This window comes from Macrotis lagotis, chromosome 4 (assembly GCF_037893015.1).
Source record: "Macrotis lagotis isolate mMagLag1 chromosome 4, bilby.v1.9.chrom.fasta, whole genome shotgun sequence".
Taxonomy (NCBI): Eukaryota; Metazoa; Chordata; class Mammalia; order Peramelemorphia; family Peramelidae; genus Macrotis; species Macrotis lagotis.
This window is the reverse complement of record NC_133661.1, coordinates 221,795,988-221,817,629: the sequence shown is the minus strand read 5'-3', so window position 1 is coordinate 221,817,629 and position 21,642 is coordinate 221,795,988. Positions and strand designations below refer to the sequence as shown.

Sequence of the window (21,642 nt, the reverse complement as noted above, 5' to 3'; positions counted from 1 at the left end):
TTTCTTTTGGTTTCAATAATGTTGATTATCAGTGATTTTAAAATAGGAGAAACTAGGAAAATTCTGGCACATTTTTTCTATTTGTTTTATTTTAAGTAAAAAAAAATTAAGATTATCATCAAGTAACAAAAGTAATACTATTCCAAGGAGCCATGAAACAGGAGGGGCATGTTCTGGTAGAGATATATGGAGAATTTTTTTAAATTTCAAAATGAGGGAGGGGTCAAAGTGAAAAATGTTAAAAATAACTCATGGCACAAAACTCATGAATTACTGTTCATAATTTGTAGCATAATTCTTTCTCCAAATAGACTGAAATTGAACCTTTCCTTTTCTATTACTTTTCAATATTATTCGAACAAGAAGTCATAGACATGAGGGTATAGTTAAAAGAATGCTGGACTGAGAATTGAGAGACCTGGGTTCCTCTATTACTGTCCCTTATACCAATTAATTGTGGGATCTGTGGCATCTCAAATTTTCTGAGTTACAGTTTGCCCATCTTTAAAATGAAGAAAGATTTCAAGGGAGATGGGAAAAAACTTTATCTTTTGTCACTCATCTCTAATTGAGATTTAGCATGATCTTCAATTGTGAATTAAAAAATTATTCTGAGAAGAGAAGTTCATAGCCTTTACCAGATTGTCAGAGGTCTATGACACAAAAAACTATTAAAAATTATAGTAGAGATGACTCAACAAAATCAATCCAATTCAATATTTTAAAATTACTGTTGTGTACAGAACATTCGAAAATCTTTTACAACTCTGTGACTCTCTGTTCTCTTGATGACAAAAGCACATAAAAACACATTCCTTCTGGTCCCTCCCCTTCTTTCCCCTCCCCTCGATCACTAAGGAAGAGACCTCCTCAGAGGATATTTATTTAGGTCAACTCATACTGAGACAGGAATCTTCTCTATTCCCACCTAGTGGCCATTCTGCATTTGCTTAAAGACCTAGTGATGGGGAATTCTTATTTCCCCAGGCAGTTTATTCCATTTTTAGACAGCTCTCATTAGGAGGTTTTTTCCCTCCTTAAATTGAATGAAATGTACTTCATTGACACTTTCTGTCTTCCTAGTCTGGGCCTTGGGGAAGAACAATAAGCATAACACTAATGCCTTTTCTATATGATACCTCTTCACTTGAAGCCAGTCTCATATGTCCTTCCTGCCAAATAATGTCCTCTCCAGGCTTAACATCCTCAGTTCTTTAACATGAATATTTCTTGGTTTTTTCTGCCCTACCAGTCTGTGTCCTCACTCTAATATTAATACCTAGAACTAAACATAATAATCCTAGAAGTGATTGACTGGCACTCCATTCTATTCCATTCTCTAGCTGCCCACATGAGGTGCATGTCATGGTATCATCTCCCTGATATGATGGTCTTTGACAAGAACAAAGGACAAACATATTTTTTAAATTAATGTTATTTTTCAGTTAAAAAGTATTTGTTTTCGCTCCTTCCATTGCCCTTCTTATTACTGTAAACAAAAAAACAAAAAACAAAAAAAGCAAAAACCTTCAACAAATCCATTGTAATAAATATGCATGTCAAGCAAAACAAATTTATGTATCTGGTATGTCCAAAAAAATGTATGTCCCACGCTTCATATTTATTCTGACACTCTTTCTCAGGAGATTGTAGAATCCTTTATCATTTTTCTTCTGGAATCTGTCTTTCAAAATTATTTATTTTCTGTGTTGTTATTATATAAATTGTTGTAATTTTGCTCACTTCACTGAGCATAAATTCATATAAGCCTTGCCAGGTTTTTCTGAAATTATCCCTTTTATAATTTCTTATGGCATAATAATTCCCATTACATTTATATACCATAATTTGTTTAGCTATTCCCTAATTTTTTTGGCACCCCTTATATTTCACTTCTTTGTCATCCCCCCCCCAAAATAAGAACATATATGTCCTTTCCCTCATTTTTTTGATCTCTTTTATGGTATAGGTCTAGGAATGGTGGTGCTAGATCAGAGGGCCGAAGGTCAAAATTCACTAGGGCATGGTTTCAAATTACTTTCCATGATGACTGTACTAATTCAACTGACAGTATATGAATGTGCATGTTTTCTCACAGCTTTTCCAACATCTGTCATTTCTCTTCTTTGCTATTTTGATGAGTATGAGGTAGAACCCTGGAGTCAGTTTTATTTGAAATTCTCTAACTAGGGTGATTTAGAGCATTTTTTTCCTCAGGCTATAGATAGTTTGGATTTCTTCTCTAGATAGATTCTATGCCCACTTATCAATTAGGGAATGACTTTTATTAATTTGAATCAGTTCCTTATCTAATTTAGAAATGTGATTTTTATCAGAGAATCTTGCTACAAAGATTTTTTTCCAGTTAACTGTTTCCCTTCCATATAGCCATGTCTTCACCTTCTCCCCCTGCTGTTGTTGCTGGCTACTCCCCACCCCTGAGGATGCCGCACTATCTTTCCTCTTTCTATTTCCTATTTACTTTTTTTTTTTTTTGCAAGGCACTGTAGTTAAGTGACTTGCCCAAACTAAGGACTTGCCCACAACTAAGTAAGTATTAAGTATCTGAGGCTGGATTTGAACTCAAGTCCTCCTGATTCCAGAGCCAGTACTCCAGCCACTGGATCACCTAGCTGCTACCTCCTATTCTCTTTTAATGCTTCATTTAAAATTGTCAAAGAGGAATGAAAAAATGTTTGATGCTTCTAAGATCTTTGTGATGAGCAAAGCTTTATAACATGCTAATTGGAAAGTGATGTATTTAATAACCTTTAGAAGAAAGCCATGCTCTCCACATTTTGACTGTAGAACCATTGGAAGTCTTAGCAACAAATTACTGCTTTATTAAAAAAAATTAAAATTGAACACTGAATTCTAGGATTCAAATCTAAGGGCTTCGAAGGAAACTAGATGTGAAGGCTAGGTCAGCATGATGGCATAGGAGATAGAGTATTAGAGCTGGAGTAATGAAAACTCCTCAAGTTCAAATCTGACCTCAGATAATTACTAACTGTGTGAACTTGGGGAAGTTACTTAATCCTGTTTGCCTCATGGCAAATCACTCTAGTATCTTTGCCTAGAAAATCCCAAATGGGGTCATGAAGAGTTGGGTACAACTGAACAATACAAGCAAACATAGAGTTGGAGGTGAAGGAGCACATTGAGACACAGGAGCATTGTCTGATAAGCAGATTCATTTGACTGGAATATAGAGAGTATGAAGGAAAGCAATGCTTAATAATCTCAGAAAAGTAGACTGGACCCAGATTGTAAAGAGCTTTAAATTCCAAATACTGGAGTTTATATGAGTCCTAAAAGTAATAGGGAGCCACAGGAGTTTACTGAATATGAGGGTGATATGGTCAGATTTGCATTTTAGGAGAATCCCTTTAGTAGCTATGTGGAAGGAGAACTGGGGTGGGAAGAGATTCGAGGAGGAAGATCAATTAGGTGGTAGTATGGGTAAAAAATAAAAAAAGGCCTGGACTAGGATGGTGGCTGTGTGAGGGAAGGGAGGGGATGTATTGTGGAGAAAGAGTCAGCAAGATTTGGTAACTGAATATAAGGTAGTGAGGAATAAGGAACAACTGATGTTGACTGAGATTATAAACCTGTGTGCCTGGAAAGATGGTGGTGCAGGCAAACTCATCTTCATTCCTTGATAAGGCATCAGAATTTTGTGAGGAGGCCAATTAGTTAATAGTCTAGGACAGAGTACTGATTCCATTATCTTCCTTTTCATATTCATCTTCTATTCAGCTTTCAACATAATTATCATTTTAAGACTCAGTTAACTATGTCAATGATATTTAACACCTTTTAGCAATCTAGTTAATTTGACATTCTCTCTCTCTCTCTCTCTCTCTCTCTCTCTCTCTCTCTCTTTCTCTCTCTCTGTATATGTATGTGAGTGAATATATTTGGAGTTTTCTTGGGGAAAAAATACTGGTGTCATCTGCTGTTTCCTTTTCCAACTCATTTTGTAATTGAGGCAAATGGAATTAAATGACTAACCCAATGACACACAGCTAATAAATATTTGAGGTTGGATTTGAACTTGGGTCCTCCTGACTCCTGGACTGGCACTCTATCCATTACATCACCTAGGTGGAATTTGGAATGTCTAATTGCTTTTAAGACAGCTCCAGTGCCAAATCTTTTTACTTTATAGGGTTTTCTCCTTCCTTAAATTGTCTTATATTTTCTTAATCTGTATAAATGTTGGAATCTCCTTCAGAATGCCCTCCTCAAGGACAAGGGCCTGCTCTATTTATTTATTTATTTATTTATTTATTTATTCATTCATTTATTTATTTATTCATCTATTTATTTGTTTGTTTGTTTGTTTGTTTTTGCCTTTGCATTTCCAGGACCTCCAAGCACAATATTTTTTTAATTAGGGGGTCTGGAACTAGGGATCTAGAACTAAAAGTCTAGGATTAGGTACTAGACTTGCAAATTTATTGCTATAAGGAAACCTCAGGGAAGCAGTGATTTGCAACTTTAGAGTCTTAGAGAACAGCCTAGGGGAGGCTGTGATTTGCTCAGTCACAAAGCCATGTGTCAGAATCAATACTTAAACTCATTTTGCTGACTCTGAGGGCAGCTCTCTATCCATTATTCCTTACAGATAGAAGGTATTTACTAAATGATGAATTAACTGAAATAATTATAATTGATAGGGAGAGACAGAAAACAATGAAAAAGATACAAGAACAAAAAACCCCAGCAATCTGGGGAAGAAATAGTTCTACATACCAAAATCCCTTCTTGAGAGCATCTCAAGCATGGTAATAATAGTATGACTCATATTTCTAAACTATTTTTAAGTTTGTAATACATTTCCCATATGTTGTTATTTGTCTTTCATTCTGGAAAAGGACAATTGATATGACAAGGGTTATATCTTAATTTTCGAGTGAATTGGATTTACGAGAGGCAGAGCTATGCAGAGTCATTAGCCTCACTCTTTTCTCCAGGGAATCAGAGTCCAGTGGCAAGGCATAAGTCAGGATGACTATTGTTGACCTCAGATGCAAAGGCCTTTATAAGCCAGTCTTCTTAGTTTGAGACAATGTCCTTCCAGTAGTTAAAAGCTAAGTAAGAACTGAGTGACAAAGATGGCTTAGTTTGCCTTCTTAAAAGTTTCAATCTGGCAGGTTCATATTTCCTGTGAGAAACTGAAGTGTAATAATTCCATCTAATTCTAATTTCACTTCAGTTCTATTTAACCATTTAAGAGTCAGATTGGCTTTTTTTTGGTACTAAATAATATTTTTTCAATTATATGTAAAGATAGATGTTGATATTTATTTTTATAATATTTTGAGTTTTAGATTTTTTTCCTCCCTCCATTCCCTTTCTCCTCCCCAAGACAGCAAAAAATCTGATATAAATTTTAAGTGTTCAATCAAGTTAAACTTATTTCCATATTAGTCACATTGTGAAAGAAGAATCAGACAAAAGGGAAAAATCACAAAAAAAAGGAAAACCAAAAACCAAAAAAAATGAAAATAGTATGTTTCCATCTATATTCAGACTCCATATCACATCTCTAAATTTGGTTAGCATTTTCATCATGAGTCTTTTGAAACTGTCTTGGGTAATTTTATTGCTTAAAGTGTTAAGTCTAGCATTGTTTACCATCATACAATGTTCTTGTTACTGTATTCAATGTTCTGCTCACTTCATTCAGCATCAGTTCATGTCTTTTTGAAATCTGACTGGTCATCATTTCTTTTTTTTTTTTTACAATTTTGAAATTCTTTTGTTTTATAAAAATATTTTATTTGTTTCCCAATTATATACCATAGTAGTGTCTACCAATATTTTTTTGCAAGGTTTTGAATTTTGCAATTTTCCCCCTCCTTCCTTTTTCTCCCTCCTCCCCCCAAGAGAAGGCAATCTGATAGTCTTTACATGGTTTCCATGATATGCATAGATCAATAATGAATATATTAAGAGAAAAAATATCTGCTTAAGGAAGAAAGAAAATATTAGGGATGGCAAAAGTATGCAATACTTAACTTTTTAAAAATTAAAGATAATAATTTTTGGTCTTTGTTTTTTCTCTGCATACAGATGGTATTCTCCATAACAGAGCCCCCAAAATTGTCCCTGATTACTGCACTGATGGAGTGAGCAAATCTGAGAAGGTTAATAATCATCACTGTTGTTGTTAAGGTGTACCTGGTTCTTCTGTTTCTGCTCATCTCATTCAGTATCAATTCTTGCAAGGCTTTCCAGACTTTTCTGAGATCCCATCCCTCCTGATTTTTTTTTTTTTTTTTTTTTTAGTTTTTGCAAGGCGAATGGGGTTAAGTGGCTTGCCCAAGGCCACACAGCTAGGTAATTATTAAGTGTCTGAGGCCTTATTTGAACTCAGGCACTCCTGACTCCAGGGCCAGTGCTCTATCCACTGTACCATCTAGCCACCCCCCGATTTCTTACAGAAAAATAGTGTTCCATAACATACAAATACCACGATTTGTTCAGACATCCCCCAATTGATGGGGAATTTCCAATTCTTTGCCACCACAGAGCTACAATGAATATTTTTGTACAAGTGAGATTTTTGCCCTTTTTCATGCTTTCTTCAGGGTATAGGTTCAGTAGCAGTGTTGTTGGATCAAAGGGTATGCACATTTTTGTTGCCCTTTGGGCATAATTCCAAATTGCTCTCCAGAAAGGCTGAATCAGTTTACAATTCCATCAGCAATGCAATTGTGTCCCAGATTTCCCACATCCCTTCCAACACTGATCATTATCCTTTCTGGACATATTGGCCAATCAATTTGCATTTCTCTAGTCAGTAATGATTTAGAGCAGTTTTTCATATGACTATAGATAGCTTTGATTTCCTTGTCTGAAAATAACCTTTGCATATTTTTTGCTGGTTATCATTTTTTCTTTATTTTTTACTTAATATTTATTCTCATTTTGTACAAAGAATTTTTTATTAATAAAATATTCTTGTTTAAGAGTAAACAAAGTACCTCCTCCCCCCATAAATATAGACTTGCTTGAGCAATAAAGTAAAGGGGAGAGAAAAAAATTAAAATTAAAAAAATAATAGTAATAATTGTAGGTATGGCCAGGTGGTGCAATGGATGGAGCACCAGCCCTGGAGCCATGAGCACCCAAGCCCACATCTGGCCCCATAAACCCAACAATCACCCAGCTGTGTGACATGCAAGCTACCCGAACCCCACTGCCCTGCAAAAACCAAAAAAAAAAAGAAAAAAAAAACCCAAAATAAAATAAAATAGTAATAATAGTAGGGCTGGCTAGGTGGCAGACAGAGCATTGGCCCTTGAGCCAGGAGCACCTGGCCTCAGACACCCAAAGATCACCCTGCTATGTGGCCCCAGGTGGGCCACCCAGCCCCATTTTCCCTGCACCCCCCCCCAGAATAATAATAATAAAAAATGTGCTTGAGTCTTTGCTCCAACACCAACAACTCTGTCATGGGTGGATCACATTCTTTATGATAAGTCCATCGCAAAAGTTACTTCCATATTTTTCCACCGTTGCCATTGCTGATTGCAACTCCCTCCTTTCTTATTTCTCCACTACCATGTACTATATTTTCTCTCTCCTTTCACTCTGACTCTGCTGTAGTGTAGCTGAGTGGTGCGGCAGACAGATCCCCCATACCACCCCTTAGGCCCAGCATCTACCTGGCCCTATGGTCTCGGACAGGCCTTCCAATCCCAGCTCCTTGCAAGAAGTAAAAAAGAAAATGTGTTATATCTGACCACTCTCCCCCCCATGATCCATCCTCTCCTCCATCACTCACATCCCCCCCCTTCCTCCTGTCCCCCCCCTACTTACTCCAGATGCCTATACCCCATTGAGTATATATGCTGTTTCCTCTCCTAACCACCTCTGATGAGAGTGAAGACTCCCTCATTCTCCCTTTCCATATCATTGCAATAGCTCATTGTAATAAAGAAAAATCTTATTATATGAAATATCTTGGCCTATTCCCCCTCTCCTTTTTCTTTCTCCCATTACATTTTCCTTTTTTCTCGTGACTCCATTTTTACACCATATTTTATCTTCAAATTCAGCTTTCTCCTGTGCTTCAACTATAAAAGCTCCCTCTACCTGCTCTATTAACCGAGAAGGTTCATATGAGTATTATCAGTATCATTTTTCTATACAGGAATACATGTAGTTCATCATCAAGTCCCTCATATTTTCTGTTTCTCCTCCAATCTCTATGCTTCGCCCGAGTCCTATATCTGAAGATCAAACCTCCTGTTCAGCTCTGGCCATTCCAACAGGAACATTTGGAATTCCCCTGGTTCGTTGAAAGTCCATCTTTTTCCCTGAAAGAAGACATTCATTTTTGCTGGGTAGTTGATTCTTGGCTGCATTCTAAGCTCTTTTGCCTTCCAGTATATTATATCCCAAGCCCTATGAGCTTTTAATGTAGTTGCTGCTAAGTCCTGTGAGATCCTGACTGCAGCTCCATGGTATTTGAACTGTGTCCTTCTGGCTGCTTGTAATATTTTGTCTTTGACTTGGGAGTTCTGGAATTTGGCTATAATATTCCTAGGGGTTGGTTTTTTGGGATCTCTTTCTTGGGGGGATCAGTGGATTCTGTCCATTTCTATTTTGCCCTCTGCTTCTAGGATATCAGGGCAATTTTCCTGTAGTAATTCTTTGAAAATGATGTCAAGGCTCTTTTCCTGATCATGACTTTCAGGTATTCCAATAATTTTTAAATTATCTTTCCTAAGTCTGTTTCCCATATCAGTTGTTTTTTCAATGAGATATTTCACATTTTCTTCTAATTTTTCATTTTTTTTTTTGGTTTTTGAAGTATTGATTCCTGATTTCTGGTAAATTCATCAATCTTCTTGAGTTCTATTCTTTGTCTGAAGGATTTGTTCTCCTCAGAGAGTTTTCTTATCTCTTTTTCCATCTGGCCAATTTTGCTTTTTAAAGCATTCTTCTCCTCAATATCTTTTTGAACTGTTTTATCCATTTGACCTAAGCTGGTTTTTAGCATGCTAGTTTCTTCAGCATTTTTTTTTGATTTTTTCCTTAACTAGGCTTCTGACTTCATTTTCATGTTTTTCCTGCATCTCTCTCCTTTATTTTCCCAGTTTTTCTTCTAACTCCCTCATTTGATTTTCAAAGTCTTTTTTTTTGAGCTCTGTCATAGCCTGAGCCCAATTTCTGTTTTTATTGGAGTCTTTAAATTCAGAAGCTTGTGCTTCCTCATCTTCAGACTGGGTATTTTGATCCTTCTTGGGCTCATATGCAAAATATTTCTCAATGGTCTTCCTCTTGTTTCTTTGTTCATTTTCCCAGCCTAAAGCCTGTTTTGGGGGTGCTTCCTGAGCTTTTGGGATACTCCCACAAGGATCTCCGTGTGTGAGGCTCTGTCCTCCCTCCTGGTCTGTGAATGACCATAAGCGCCCCCCTCTGCCATGGGGCTGAGGTGGGGGGAGAGGCTGCTCTTCTATTGGGGGGGCCTAGACTGGGATCAGGATCTGAATGTGGTCAGAGCCCCAGCGACCTGATCTCAGGGGCAGAGGACAGAGCTAGGCAATCTCTCTCTTCACTCCCCTCCCTAAATTCAATGGGCTCATGCCCTGGGGGCTCCTGCTTAGGGGCTCTGCCTGCTTCTGTTCCTGGATCTGGGCTGCAGTGGCCACGCTGCTCTCTGTGTGTCCTGAGGGCTGGGCTTCATGTGCTTGCTCTGGCCTGGTCATCATTTCTTAAAGAACAATAGTATTCCATTATAGACATATGATACAACTGTTCAGCCATTTCCCAATTGATGACCATTCACTTTGATGTCTAATTCTTTGTCACCAAAGAAAGAGCTGCTTTCTGTCTGTCTGTCTGTCTATCTATCTATCTATCTATCTATCTATCTATCATCTATCTGTCTCTCTATCTGTTCATGTGGGTCCTTTTCCATTTTTAATGATCTCTTTGGGATACAGATCTAGTAGTGGAATTGCTGGATCAAAGCACATTGTACAATTTTATTGATTGTTTAGCATAGTTCCAAATTGCTTGCCAAAATAGAGTTTACAATTCCATTAACAATACATTAGTATTCTAATTCTCCTACATCTTTTCCAAAATTTATCATTTTCTTTTCCTTTATTTTAGTCAATATGGTAGGTATGAGGTAATATCTGACAGTTATTTTAATTTTCATTTCTCTAATTAATAATGACAGCGTATGATTTTAGATAGCTTTAATTTCTTAATCTGAAAACTGCCTGATCATATCCTTTGATCATTTATCAATTGAGGAATGATTTGAATTCTTATAAATTTGATCCAGTTATATGTATATTTTAGAAATGAGGTCTTTATCAGAAACATTGACTGTAAAAATTATTTCCTTTTTTTTTTTTTGGTTTTTGCAAGGCAATGAGATTAAGTGACTTGTCCAAGGTCACACAGCTAGGCAATTATTAAGTGTCTGAGGCTGGATTTGAACTCAGGTCCCCCTGACTCCAGGGTCAGTGCTCTATCCACTGTGCTACCTAGCTGCTGTTCTTCTATTTTCTTTTAATATTAATTGCATTGGTTTAGTTTGCACAAAATATTTTTGATTTAATATAATCCAAATTATCCATTTTGAATTTCATAATGTTCTCTATTTCTAATTTGGTCATAAATTTTTTCTTTCTTCATAGACCCTGAATATTCTTTGCTCTTCTAATTTGCATATTGTATTTTCCATTATGTAAAAATCAAGTACTCATTTTTTAAATTAGGTTTTTTTTTTTGCAAGGCAAATGGGGTTAAGTGGCTTGCCCAAGGCCACACAGCTAGGTAATTATTAAGTGTTTGAGACTGGATTTGAACCCAGGTACCCCTGACTCCAGGGCTGGTGCTTTATCCACTGTGCCACCTAGCCACTTGCTTTGTACCTATTTTCTGCCATACTATTGTCCAGTTTTCCTTTTTTTGACAAATAGTGAATTCTTATCCCAGAAGCTAAAGTCTTTGGGTATATAAAACAGTAGATCACTATAATCCTTAACTATCATGTCTTGTGTATATAATCTATTCCGCTGATCCACCACTATTTCTCCACCAGTACCAAATCAGATTAAACTTTAAAAAGAAATGTTTGCTTCGTGGATATAACAAAAAAAAAATAGACTTCCCCCTTCTTGTAGCTGGGAGCAAAATCTTCCTTACTTTCCCTCTGTCTCTGAGAAGGGAAAGGAGATTAGAATCTCACTTTCTACAGAGCATAGTTTCACCAAGTTACAGATTCAAAACACCCCTGGTCTTGTATAGCAGGACCCTGACTTTCATGGTTTCCAACAATATCTGGCCTGGTATGTCTGTGTTGAAACAGATCAAAATCACAAGCCATATTCAGGTCTAAATGGGGAGGAGAAAATGGGTCTTCCACACCCCACTCCCCCTTCATCCCACACAAAGTTTTAGTGTGTGGTACCCATGTTGTAGGTGAGCAAGATTTTCACAAACACACACACACACACACACACACACACACACACACACACACACACACACCCCTTTATCACCAGAAAGAGAGCAACACTGCTCTAGTTAAGTAATTTTAAAGACATGACTAGTTCTACCTACATAGGCAACAGCAAAAGGCTAGTCCTACTCACATGCTAGGGAAAGTCATCTCCCACATGGAAATCTCCATCTTAAGTGTACAAATGAGGAAATTCAGACAGGTGAAGAATATGACAGGATAGGAACTCAAGTCTGCTTAACACACAGCCAATTATTGCTTTTTATTACTTCGATACTAAGATCAATCTATTATCTCTTCAATGTGGACAACTCCCTTCAATGGGGCAGAAGGCAATCTAGTTATGCTTTTTCATGAGAGAACCAACATATTTAATGATATAATTAGGAGAGTTCAAGCATAGAGAATGTTGGATTGAATCTAATAAGATGAAATTTAATTGAAATAATTGTAAGATTTACTCTTAGTTTCAAAATATTAATTTTTATAAATGCATTATAGGGAAGATAGGACTAGGTAGCAATGAGCCATCCATTAGGTGATAAATTCCTTTGTCAAAGCAAAACATGAAACAGAAAAATGCAAATTGGCTTTTAGTGGTAGAAAGGCAGAAGGAAGGACCTAATTTATATGCTATTGTTTTAAATATGTTATTTTAAATAAACAATATCACATATTGCTGGATAAAATGAAGCATATAAATATTGACATTTTCAATATAATTGAAGAGGATAAAAAGGAAATTGCATCAAAAAACAAGAATGTCTAGAAAAGGAAGTTTAGTTAGAGTAAGGAATGATCAATATAAACTCCATTATTGTTGTTATTCAGTAATTACCAACTGTTTGTGATTCCATTTAGTGTCTTCTTGGCAAAGATATTGGTGTGACTTGCCACTTCCTTCAATAGTTCATTTAACAGAAGAGAAAACTGAGGTAAACAGGGTTAAGAGACTTGCCCAGGGTCACACAGCTAGTAAGTGTCTGAGGCTAGATTTGAACTTAGGGAGAAGAATCATCTAGACTCCAGGCCTAGCACTCTATTCACTGTGCCATCTAGCCCATGTAACCCATTTCTACCTCCATAATGCCAAGAAATCTAGAACAAGGCTTCTAGCATATTGGATGAATCTCTCATGGAAAGGCAAAACTAGATTGCCTTCTGCACCATTGGAGGGAGTTGCCCACATTGAGTAGATAACAGGTTGATCCAAAAGTAATAAAAAAAATAGTAATTTAAAAAAGGAACAGTCTATTTCTAGAGTCAAAGAGCCCCTTCATGGACTTTTCTTAAAGATTTCACTTTAAGAAGAGGCAGACTGACTGCTCCTCAAAGATGAGACAAAAGAGATCTTGGTTTTTTATTTATTTACTTTTTTATTCTCATTTTGTACAAATGTTTTTCTTTACATTAATAAAATACACTTGCTTACAAGTAAACAAAATACCCCTCCCCCCATGAATATAGATAGACTTGCTTGGGCAAAAAAGTAAAGGGGGGAGAAAAAAATTAAAATAAAAAAAATAGTAATAATTGTAGGTATGGTCAGGTGGCGCAATGGACAAAGCACCAGCCCTGGAGCCATGAGCACCCGAGTCCATATCCAGCCTCGTAAACCCAATAATCATCCAGCCATGTGACATGCAAGTCACCCGATCCCCACTGCCCTGCAAAAACCAAAAAGAAGAAAAAAAAAGACCAAAAATAAAATAAAATAGTAATAATAGTAAGGGTAGCTGGGTGGCAGACAGAGCATTGGCCCCTGAGCCAGGAGCACCTGGGTCCGAATCCGGCCCCAGACACCCAATGATCACCCTGCTATGTGGCCCCAGGCAGGCCACCCAGCCCCACTTGCCCTGCACCCTCCCCCAAATAATAATAACAAAAAATGTGTTTCAGTCTTTGTTCCAACACCATCAACTCTGTCATGAGTGGATCACATTCTTTATGATAAGTCCATCACAAAAGTTACTTCCATATTTTTCCAATGTTGCCATTACTGATTGCAACTCCCTCCTTTCTTATTTCTCCACTACCATGTACTATATTTTCTCTCTCCTTTCACTCTGACTCTGCTGTAGTGTTGCTGAGTGGCGCAGCAGACAGATCCCTGGTCCTGGGGCCAAGAAGCCCTGAGCCCCCATACCACCCCTCAGGCCCAGCATCCACTTGGCCCTATGGTCCTGTGCAGGCCATCCAGTCCCAGCCCCTTGCAAGAAGTAAAAAAAGAAAATGTGTTATATCTGACCACTGTTCCCCCATGGTCCATCCTCTCCTCCTTTATTCACATCCCCACCCCTTCCCCCTGCTCCCCACTCCTTCTTACTCCAGTTGTCTATACCCCATTGAGTATATTTGCTGTTTCCTCTCCTAGCCATCTCTGATGAGAGCAGAGGTTCCCTCATTGCCCCTTGCCTCCTCCCTTCCATATCATTGCAATAGCTCATTGTAATAAAAAAAATCTTATTATGTGAAATAGCTTGGACTATTCCCCCTCTCCTTTTTCTTTCTCCCATTCCATTTCCCTTTTTTTCTTATTTACTCCATTTTTACACCATATTTTATCTTCGACTTCAGCTTTCTCCTGTGCTTCAACTATAAAAGCTCTGAGATGGTTCATATGAATATTATCAGTATCATTTTTCTATACATGCAGTTCATCCTCCTTAAGTCCCTCATATTTCCCCCCTCTCCTCCAATCTCCATGCTTCACCTGAGTCCTGCATCTGAAGATCAAACTTTCTGTTCAGCTCTGGCCATTCCAAAAGGAACCTTTGAAATTCCCCTGGTTCATTGAAAGTCCATCTTTTTCCCTGGAAGAGGACATTCAGCCTTGCTGGATAGTGCATTCTTGGCTGCATTCTAAGCTCTTTTGCCTTCCAGTATATTGTATTCCAAGTCCTACGAGCTTCCAATGTAGCTGCTGCTAAGTCCTATGTGATCCTGACTGCAGCTCCATGGTATTTGAACTGTGTCCTTCTGGCTGCTTGTAATATTTTCTCTTTGACTTGGGAGTTCTGGAACTTGGCTATAATATTCCTGGGGGTTGGTTTTTTTGGGATCTCTTTCTCTGGGGGATCGGTGGATTCTGTCCATTTCTATTTTGCCCTCTGCTTCTAGAATATCAGGGCAATTTTCCTGTAGTAATTCTTTGAAAATGATGTCAAGGCTCTTTTCCTGATCATGACTTTCAGGTATTCCAATAATTTTTAAATTATCTTTCCTAAGTCTGTTTCCCATATCAGTTGTTTTTTCAATGAGATATTTCACATTTTCTTCTAATTTTTCATTTTTTTGGTTTTGAAGTATTGATTCCTGATTTCTGGTAAATTCATCAATCTCCCTGAATTCTATTCTTTGTCTGAAGGATTTATTCTCCTCAGAGAGTTTTATTATCTCTTTTTTCATCTGGCCAATTTTGCTTTTTAAAGCATTCTTCTCCTCAATAACTTTTTGAACTGTTTTATCCATTTAACCTAAGCTGTTTTTTTAGCATGCTATTTTCTTCAGCATTTTTTTTGGATTTCCTTGACTAAGCTGCTGACTTCATTTTCATGTTTTTCCTGCATCTCTCTCCTTTATTTTCCCAGTTTTTCTTCTAACTCCCTCATTTGATTTTCAAAGGTTTTTTTGAGCTCTATCATAGCCTGAGCCCAATTTCTGTTTTTCTTGGATTCTTTAGATGCAAGAGCTTGTGCTTCCTCATCTTCAGACTGAGTATTTTGATCCTTCTTGGGCTCATTTGCAAAATATTTCTCAATGGTCTTCCTCTTGTTTCTTTGTTCATTTTCCCAGCCTAAGCCTGTTTTTTGGGGGTGTTTCTTGAGCTTTTGGGACACTCCCACAAGGGTCTCAGTGTGTGAGGTTCTGTCCTCAGGTGACTCCCCCACTGCTGTGAGCTGAGGCTCCCAGTGCCCTGGGGCTGCCTCCGGGAGGCTGAAGTTCTTTTGCTCTGGCGGGCCACCCCTCTGGCGGCTGCCCCTCCGGCCCCGGGGAGCAGAGCCTTTCTGCTCTTTTCCAGGTTACCTTGAGTAGGAGAACTGCCTCACTGGGTCCCTTTGTGGGTTCTGTCTCTTGAAAGTTTAGTTTATGAGTTTTTATCAGAGAGCTCCTTAGACTGGATCCCTTCATGTAGCTATCTTGGCTCCGCCCCCACAATCTCGAAATCTGGTTTAAAGATAAGTTGGAGACAATTGACTTTAAGGTCCCTTCCAATTCAGAGATTTTGAAATTCTGTGATTATTATTCCCTTCTTTATATATCAGAAAACTAAAGTTCAAAGAAGTTGTACATTAAGTTCATAAAAATAGGGCTGTTATGAGAATTGAATTAAATATTAGATGTAAAAAATTATTTAAGTGGAAGGTGATGAAGAATCTATTTTTTGATCCTAGAATGACTAACCTCCTAATGAGAATATTCTGCACATAGCTAGACTGGTCCTTGGATAGCAAACATAGTCTGTTTTAAAAACTGTGACTGGAACTTTTCCAGACTGGAAAAGCTTATTCTGCTCTGGCAGAACTGCGGAAAGCCCAGGAACCATTTCCATGCCACAGTGAAGCACTGAAGGAAGAATTTTGTTGAAAAATCAGAGGAAGGCCTCTAGTTCTTTGGGAAGAACTTCTATGGGGTATTGCCTGAAAGATATGGAAAAGCACTGTATGGGATGAGAAGACTTGGATGAGTTGTAAATTGCATCAGTGGAGGGAATACTTATAGTAGTAAGTTTTTTTAAAAAATTTTTATCTATGTTCTAAAAAACTGGTCAACTAGGTTTACTCTACAGAATGTCCCCAATGTCTTAGTGCAGTTTTAATCTATTAAATCTTTTTTTAAAAAAGATTTTATTTTGAGTTTTACAATTCCCCCCCCCCCATTCTTGCTTCCCTCCCCACCACCCACAGAAAGCAGTCTGTTAGTCTTTATGTTGCATCCAATGGTATACATTGATCTAAGTTGAATGTGATGAGAGATAAATCATATCCTTTTTTTTTTTTTGCAAGACAAATGGGGTTAAGTGGCTTGCCTGAGGTCACACAGCTATGTAATTATTAAGTGTCTGAGGTCAAATTTGAACTCAGGTACTCCTGACTCTAGGGCTGGTGCTCTATCCACTGTGCCACCCAGCTGCCCCAAGAAATCATATCCTTAAGGAAGAAAAATAAAGTATAAGAGATATGAAAATTACATAAGATAATAGTTTTTTTCTAAATTGAAGGTAATAGTCTTTGGTCTTTGTTCCAACTCCAAAATTCTTTCTCTGGACACAGATGTGCAGACAGCCCAAAATTGTACCTGATTGTTGCACTGATGGAATGAACAAGTCCATCAAGTTTGATCATCACCCCCATGTTGTTGTTAGGGTGTAAAATGTTTTTCTTGTTCTGCTCATCTCACTTAGCAACAGTTCATTCAAATCCTTCCAGGCTTCTCTGAATTCTCATCCCTCCTGGTTTCTAATAGAACAATAGTGTTCCATCAAATACATATACCACAGTTTGTTAAACCATTCCCCAGCTGAAGGACATTCACTTAATTTCCAATTCTTTGCCATCACAAACAGGGCTGCTATGAATATTTTTGTACAAGTGATGCTTTTACCCTTTTTCATAATCTCTTCAGGGTATAGACCCAGTAGTGGTATTGCTGGGTCAAAGGGTATGCACATTTTTGTTGCCCTTTGGTCATAATTCCAAATTGCTCTCCAGAAAGGTTGGATAAGTTCACAGCTCCACCAACAATGTATTAGTGTCCCAGATTTCCCACATCCCTTCCAAAACTGATCATTGTCCTTTCTGGTCATATTGGTCAGTCTGAGAGGTGTGAGGTGGTACCTCAGAGATGCTTTAATTTGCATTTCTCTAATAAGTAATGATTTAGAGTAATTTTTCATATGACTATGGATCGCTTTGATTTCCTCAACTGTGAATTGCCTTTGCTAATCTATTAAATATTAATAAAGCAATATATAGGGATAATCTGTATGATATAACTCACCATCAGTAACCAGAATATAATATTCTCTGGTTAACCTGGACAATAAAGATTTTATATTTGTTGTTCCTATTGAAATGTTGAGACAAGAACAGAAAGGATCTAAATTCACAGCATTGTAGTTGGTACAATATAAGCTCTTTGAGGTCACACAGGATTTCATTTTTTGTCTTTGTGTCTGACCCCATATAGTACCTTCCAGATGGTAGATTGTTGGTGTTTCAATTTCTATACTGCTCAACGTGTTAAGAAAGGGAAAGAAATGCAGCAGGTCATATGGAGAGGATTTGTATAGTTATACTGCTATTTCTTCCTCCTAAAGTCGCTGTATGTGTCCAGCTGAAAATCCTGGCTGCAGAGACCAGCCCTTCACTATCCTGTACCGAGACATGGATGTGGTATCAGGACGTTCTGTTCCTGCTGACATCTTCCAAATGCAAGCCACCACTCGGTATCCTGGTGCTTATTACATCTTCCAAATCAAATCGGGGAATGAGGGCAGAGAATTCTATATGAGGGTAAGTGTTCAGTTCTAATGATTATTAACAATTGTTCTTCTAATCTTAAACACCAAAGATTTATAGGATTGTGTTGATGGATTTGGATGTTCTCAGGAGGCAAAGGGTAGGTGGGATGGGCAAGGAAATAGCTTGGTATGATGGAAACAGAAATAGGGGGCCTGTATTCTAGTCCCAATTCTGCCCCTATTTTTGGCATGACTTTTTCTCAGTTTTTGCATCAATAGAATGGAATAATTGGGACAGATCAGATTGTCACTTTATTCTCAGTCTGTGACTCCATATTGTTACCCCAACTCAATTAAAAAGCAATTGAGAAATATTTACCACAATAAATAAAATAAAAAATAAAATACAATGTGATTTTTTTTTCAAGTCATTATATAGCTTACAGAAATCCCATTTCTATTTGAGTTTGACACGATATGGATAAATGACCTCTAGGATCCTGCCAGCTCCAACATCCCTTGTTATATATATTCTAATTTGTGTCCCTAGGTCATTTCCAGTTCTAAGTTTCTAGCTCTAACTAGTGTAAGTGGAAAGATCATTGGATTTAAGATCTGGGTCCAAGGTTCAGGTCTTCGACTTTTTAATTAAATGACCTTGAACAAATAGCTTAACTTCTTTAAGCCTCAGTTTTCTCATCTGTAAAATAGGACTATCAACTTCATGAGGCTATTGTGAGGAGAGTATTTTATAACCCTTAAACCCATATAAATGTGAAGTTTTATAATGATTAAAGGTCTTTCTAGCTCTGACACTGGGTGATTCTGTGACAAAGAAGACATGGTTCATTTATTGTAACTCCAATTTGGCTGGTAGAATGGTACAAACAAAGAAAATAATGCCTTAAGGTTTTTTGTTATCTTATAAAGGAAGCAAGACAGAGGATCATACTTATATATTACCAAGTTTTCTGTGGGATATTTTTGATGTCTTCTCTATCTTTTCTCCTTACTGACCTCCCTATCCAATTATTTCCTGTTATGCTTGAGACTTTTCCTTTGCATTATATTTAAGGGTTGTGGGAGTGATTGGAATGAACCCCTAGGCTGGAAAAGGGATTTTTATGATGAAAAAGAAAGGTAATGGTAGGATAAGAGTGAAGGTTCCTTCTCATATAATCCCAAACCCATAAATAGCTACTGATTTCTGATTGATTTATATGTCTGTGAAAGCTTTTGAGGTGCAAAGTTTAGAAGATTATAAGAATTGGTCACTGCTGTAGTAGTTATATTTTGATATTTCTAGACTGAGGATCTTTCAAATATTTATTTGCAATTTGGAATATAACTGGAGGCAAGTATCAGTTTTCTAGGCTTTAAAGATAGATGCTGTTGTGATAGCTGGTCACAGATTGAAAACCTCTGGTAGGTACTGGGAATGAAAGTTAAAAAACATCACAAACTCTCCCAGAGCTACAATTACTGGGGCAAATTCATTAGGATGTAGTGAGGTACAAAGGACAGTTCCACCAAGGATAATATGAATCAGGAGGGGGAAAGTTTTACCCTAGTACAATGGAATGCACAGGAATGACTGAAGGCTTACATTAACATAAAGCAATAGAAGAGGATGATGATAACATGTGGTCCAGGTTGGCTGGAATATATATTCCAGTATGTGCTGGGACAGCTAGGTGGTGCAGTGACTAGAGCACAGGCCCTGGAATCAGGAGGACCTGAGTTCAAAACTGACCTCAGACACTTAATAATTGCCTAGCTGTGTGACCTTGGGCAAGTCACTTAACCCCACTACCTTAAATAAAAAAGAATAAAAATTTTAACATCTGTCACCCTAGTATGTGGATGGTGTGGTATGAAATAAGGCTAGAAAAGATAAGCTAGATCCAGTCTGTAGAGGACTAAATTGACTAATACTAAATTGAGATGTTTTATGTCCTATAAAATATAACTATAGTTGTAGTTATCTAATGCTTGGTAGTGTTTTATCAGCTCCCTGCCTCTTATTAATTAAATGACCTTGGGCAATTCATTTTCCTTCTAGGGACCCTAGTTTCCTCACCTATAAAAATGTGAGGATTAGACTAGATGAACTCTAAATTCTTATGAGATAATTTCTAGATCTGTATATCTAGTCCTAGTCTGTCTCTTGAGTTCCAGTCCCACATTGCCAATTGCTTTTTGGAACTCTTGAGCTGAATGTCCTATAGATGTCTCAAATGCTGCATTTTGTCTCTAGTCTTTTCTCAGTTTAACTATTTCTGTCAAGTATATCACCATCTTCCTAGTCACCCAGGCTCACAAAACTAGTGTCATCCTTGATTGCTCAGTCCCATTCTCTCCACCTTTCTAATATGTTGTTCAATTCAATTCAGTATACATTTATTAAGCACCCACCAATGCCAATAATCAGTAACGGATGCTAATTGCTCGGAATACAACTAAGAAAGAGACAGTCCCTGCCCTCAAGGAGTTTATAATCTAATTGCTGGTGATACAATTAAGAAAGAGGGTCCCTGTGCTTAAGGAGTTTATAAATTAATAGGGAAAGGCAACAAAAAAAGTAAGTGGGAAAGAGGGGGGCTGCCAGAAGTTACCTAAGTTGGTGGTATGGAGTCTAAACCAAGTGGAGTAGCTGATGGAAAGATGAATTAGTTGGAAAGTTCAGATCCTAGCTCTCCATAAAAGAAAGCTTTGTGAAGGTTTAGTTAGTGCTCACCCTCCAGACCTCCAATTAAACGGAAAAGAAGGCTGAGGCAGTTGAAAAAGTGTTGAGTATCCAAAGCAAAGTCAATTAGCTTAATAATGAGATTCCAGATGATCATTTTATAGGGTAGAGTATGAAGTTTTGTGTGCTGCAAACCAAGAATACTGATGGGAAAGTGGAGAGTTTCATCTTTGACACATCTCAAATATATCCCTCTCTCTTTACCCTTATAGCCATCACTCTAGTAAGACTTACTTAGACTTGCTTTCCCCCACTGCAGTCCATTTTTCTGCTCAGTTGTCAAAGGGATTTTCTTAGAACACAGGTCACTGCCTCTCAACCCCTCATTAAACTCTAATGACTCCCTATTATCTATATCTATATTCTTGTTCTATTCCATAAAATTTTTTGTGATTCCTATGACATTGTCTCTTTGCATCTCTAGATCACCTTGTTTATTATAGTAATAAACTCTAGTGGATTTCTATTTCTTCTAGAATAAAATAGACACTTCCATGTATGACATTTAAAGCTATTTACTTTAGGACAAGTAGGTGGTACAGTGGATAGAATGCTGCTGGGCTTGGAGTCCGGAAGATGCATTTTTCTAAGTGACTTTAGGCACTTAACTAGCTGTGTGACTCTTGCCTCAGATGATTAATTAGCCAGGCAAGTCACTTAACCCTGTCTGCTTCAGTTTCCTCATCTGTAAAACAAGCTAGAGAAGGAAATGACAAACCATTCCAGTATTTTTTTCCAAAAATAAAAAAAAACTCAAACAAAAAAAATCCAAATGAGTTCATGAAGAATTAAGCACAAATGAAAAAGAATGATTAAAATACTAGTCCTTCATTAAACATTTATTAAATGCCTTCTAAGTGCCAGGCACTATTTTTAGTTGTTCTTTTTACAAATATTATCTCATTTAACCTTCACAACAGTGCTTCTAGATAG

The 21,642-nt window shown here is 37.4% G+C and overlaps 1 protein-coding gene across 1 annotated transcript in view; it reads left to right on the top strand.

Moving 5' to 3' along the window:
- Window positions 1-21,642, top strand: part of FBLN5 (fibulin 5) — a gene marked incomplete at its 5' end in the record, with an annotated part of 86,296 nt that overhangs the window by 42,423 nt on the left and 22,231 nt on the right. The window contains one exon of the mRNA XM_074236268.1: window positions 17,820-18,015. Coding sequence (XP_074092369.1) covers window positions 17,820-18,015 — 196 coding nt within the window. The remainder of the gene's footprint in view (window positions 1-17,819; window positions 18,016-21,642) is intronic.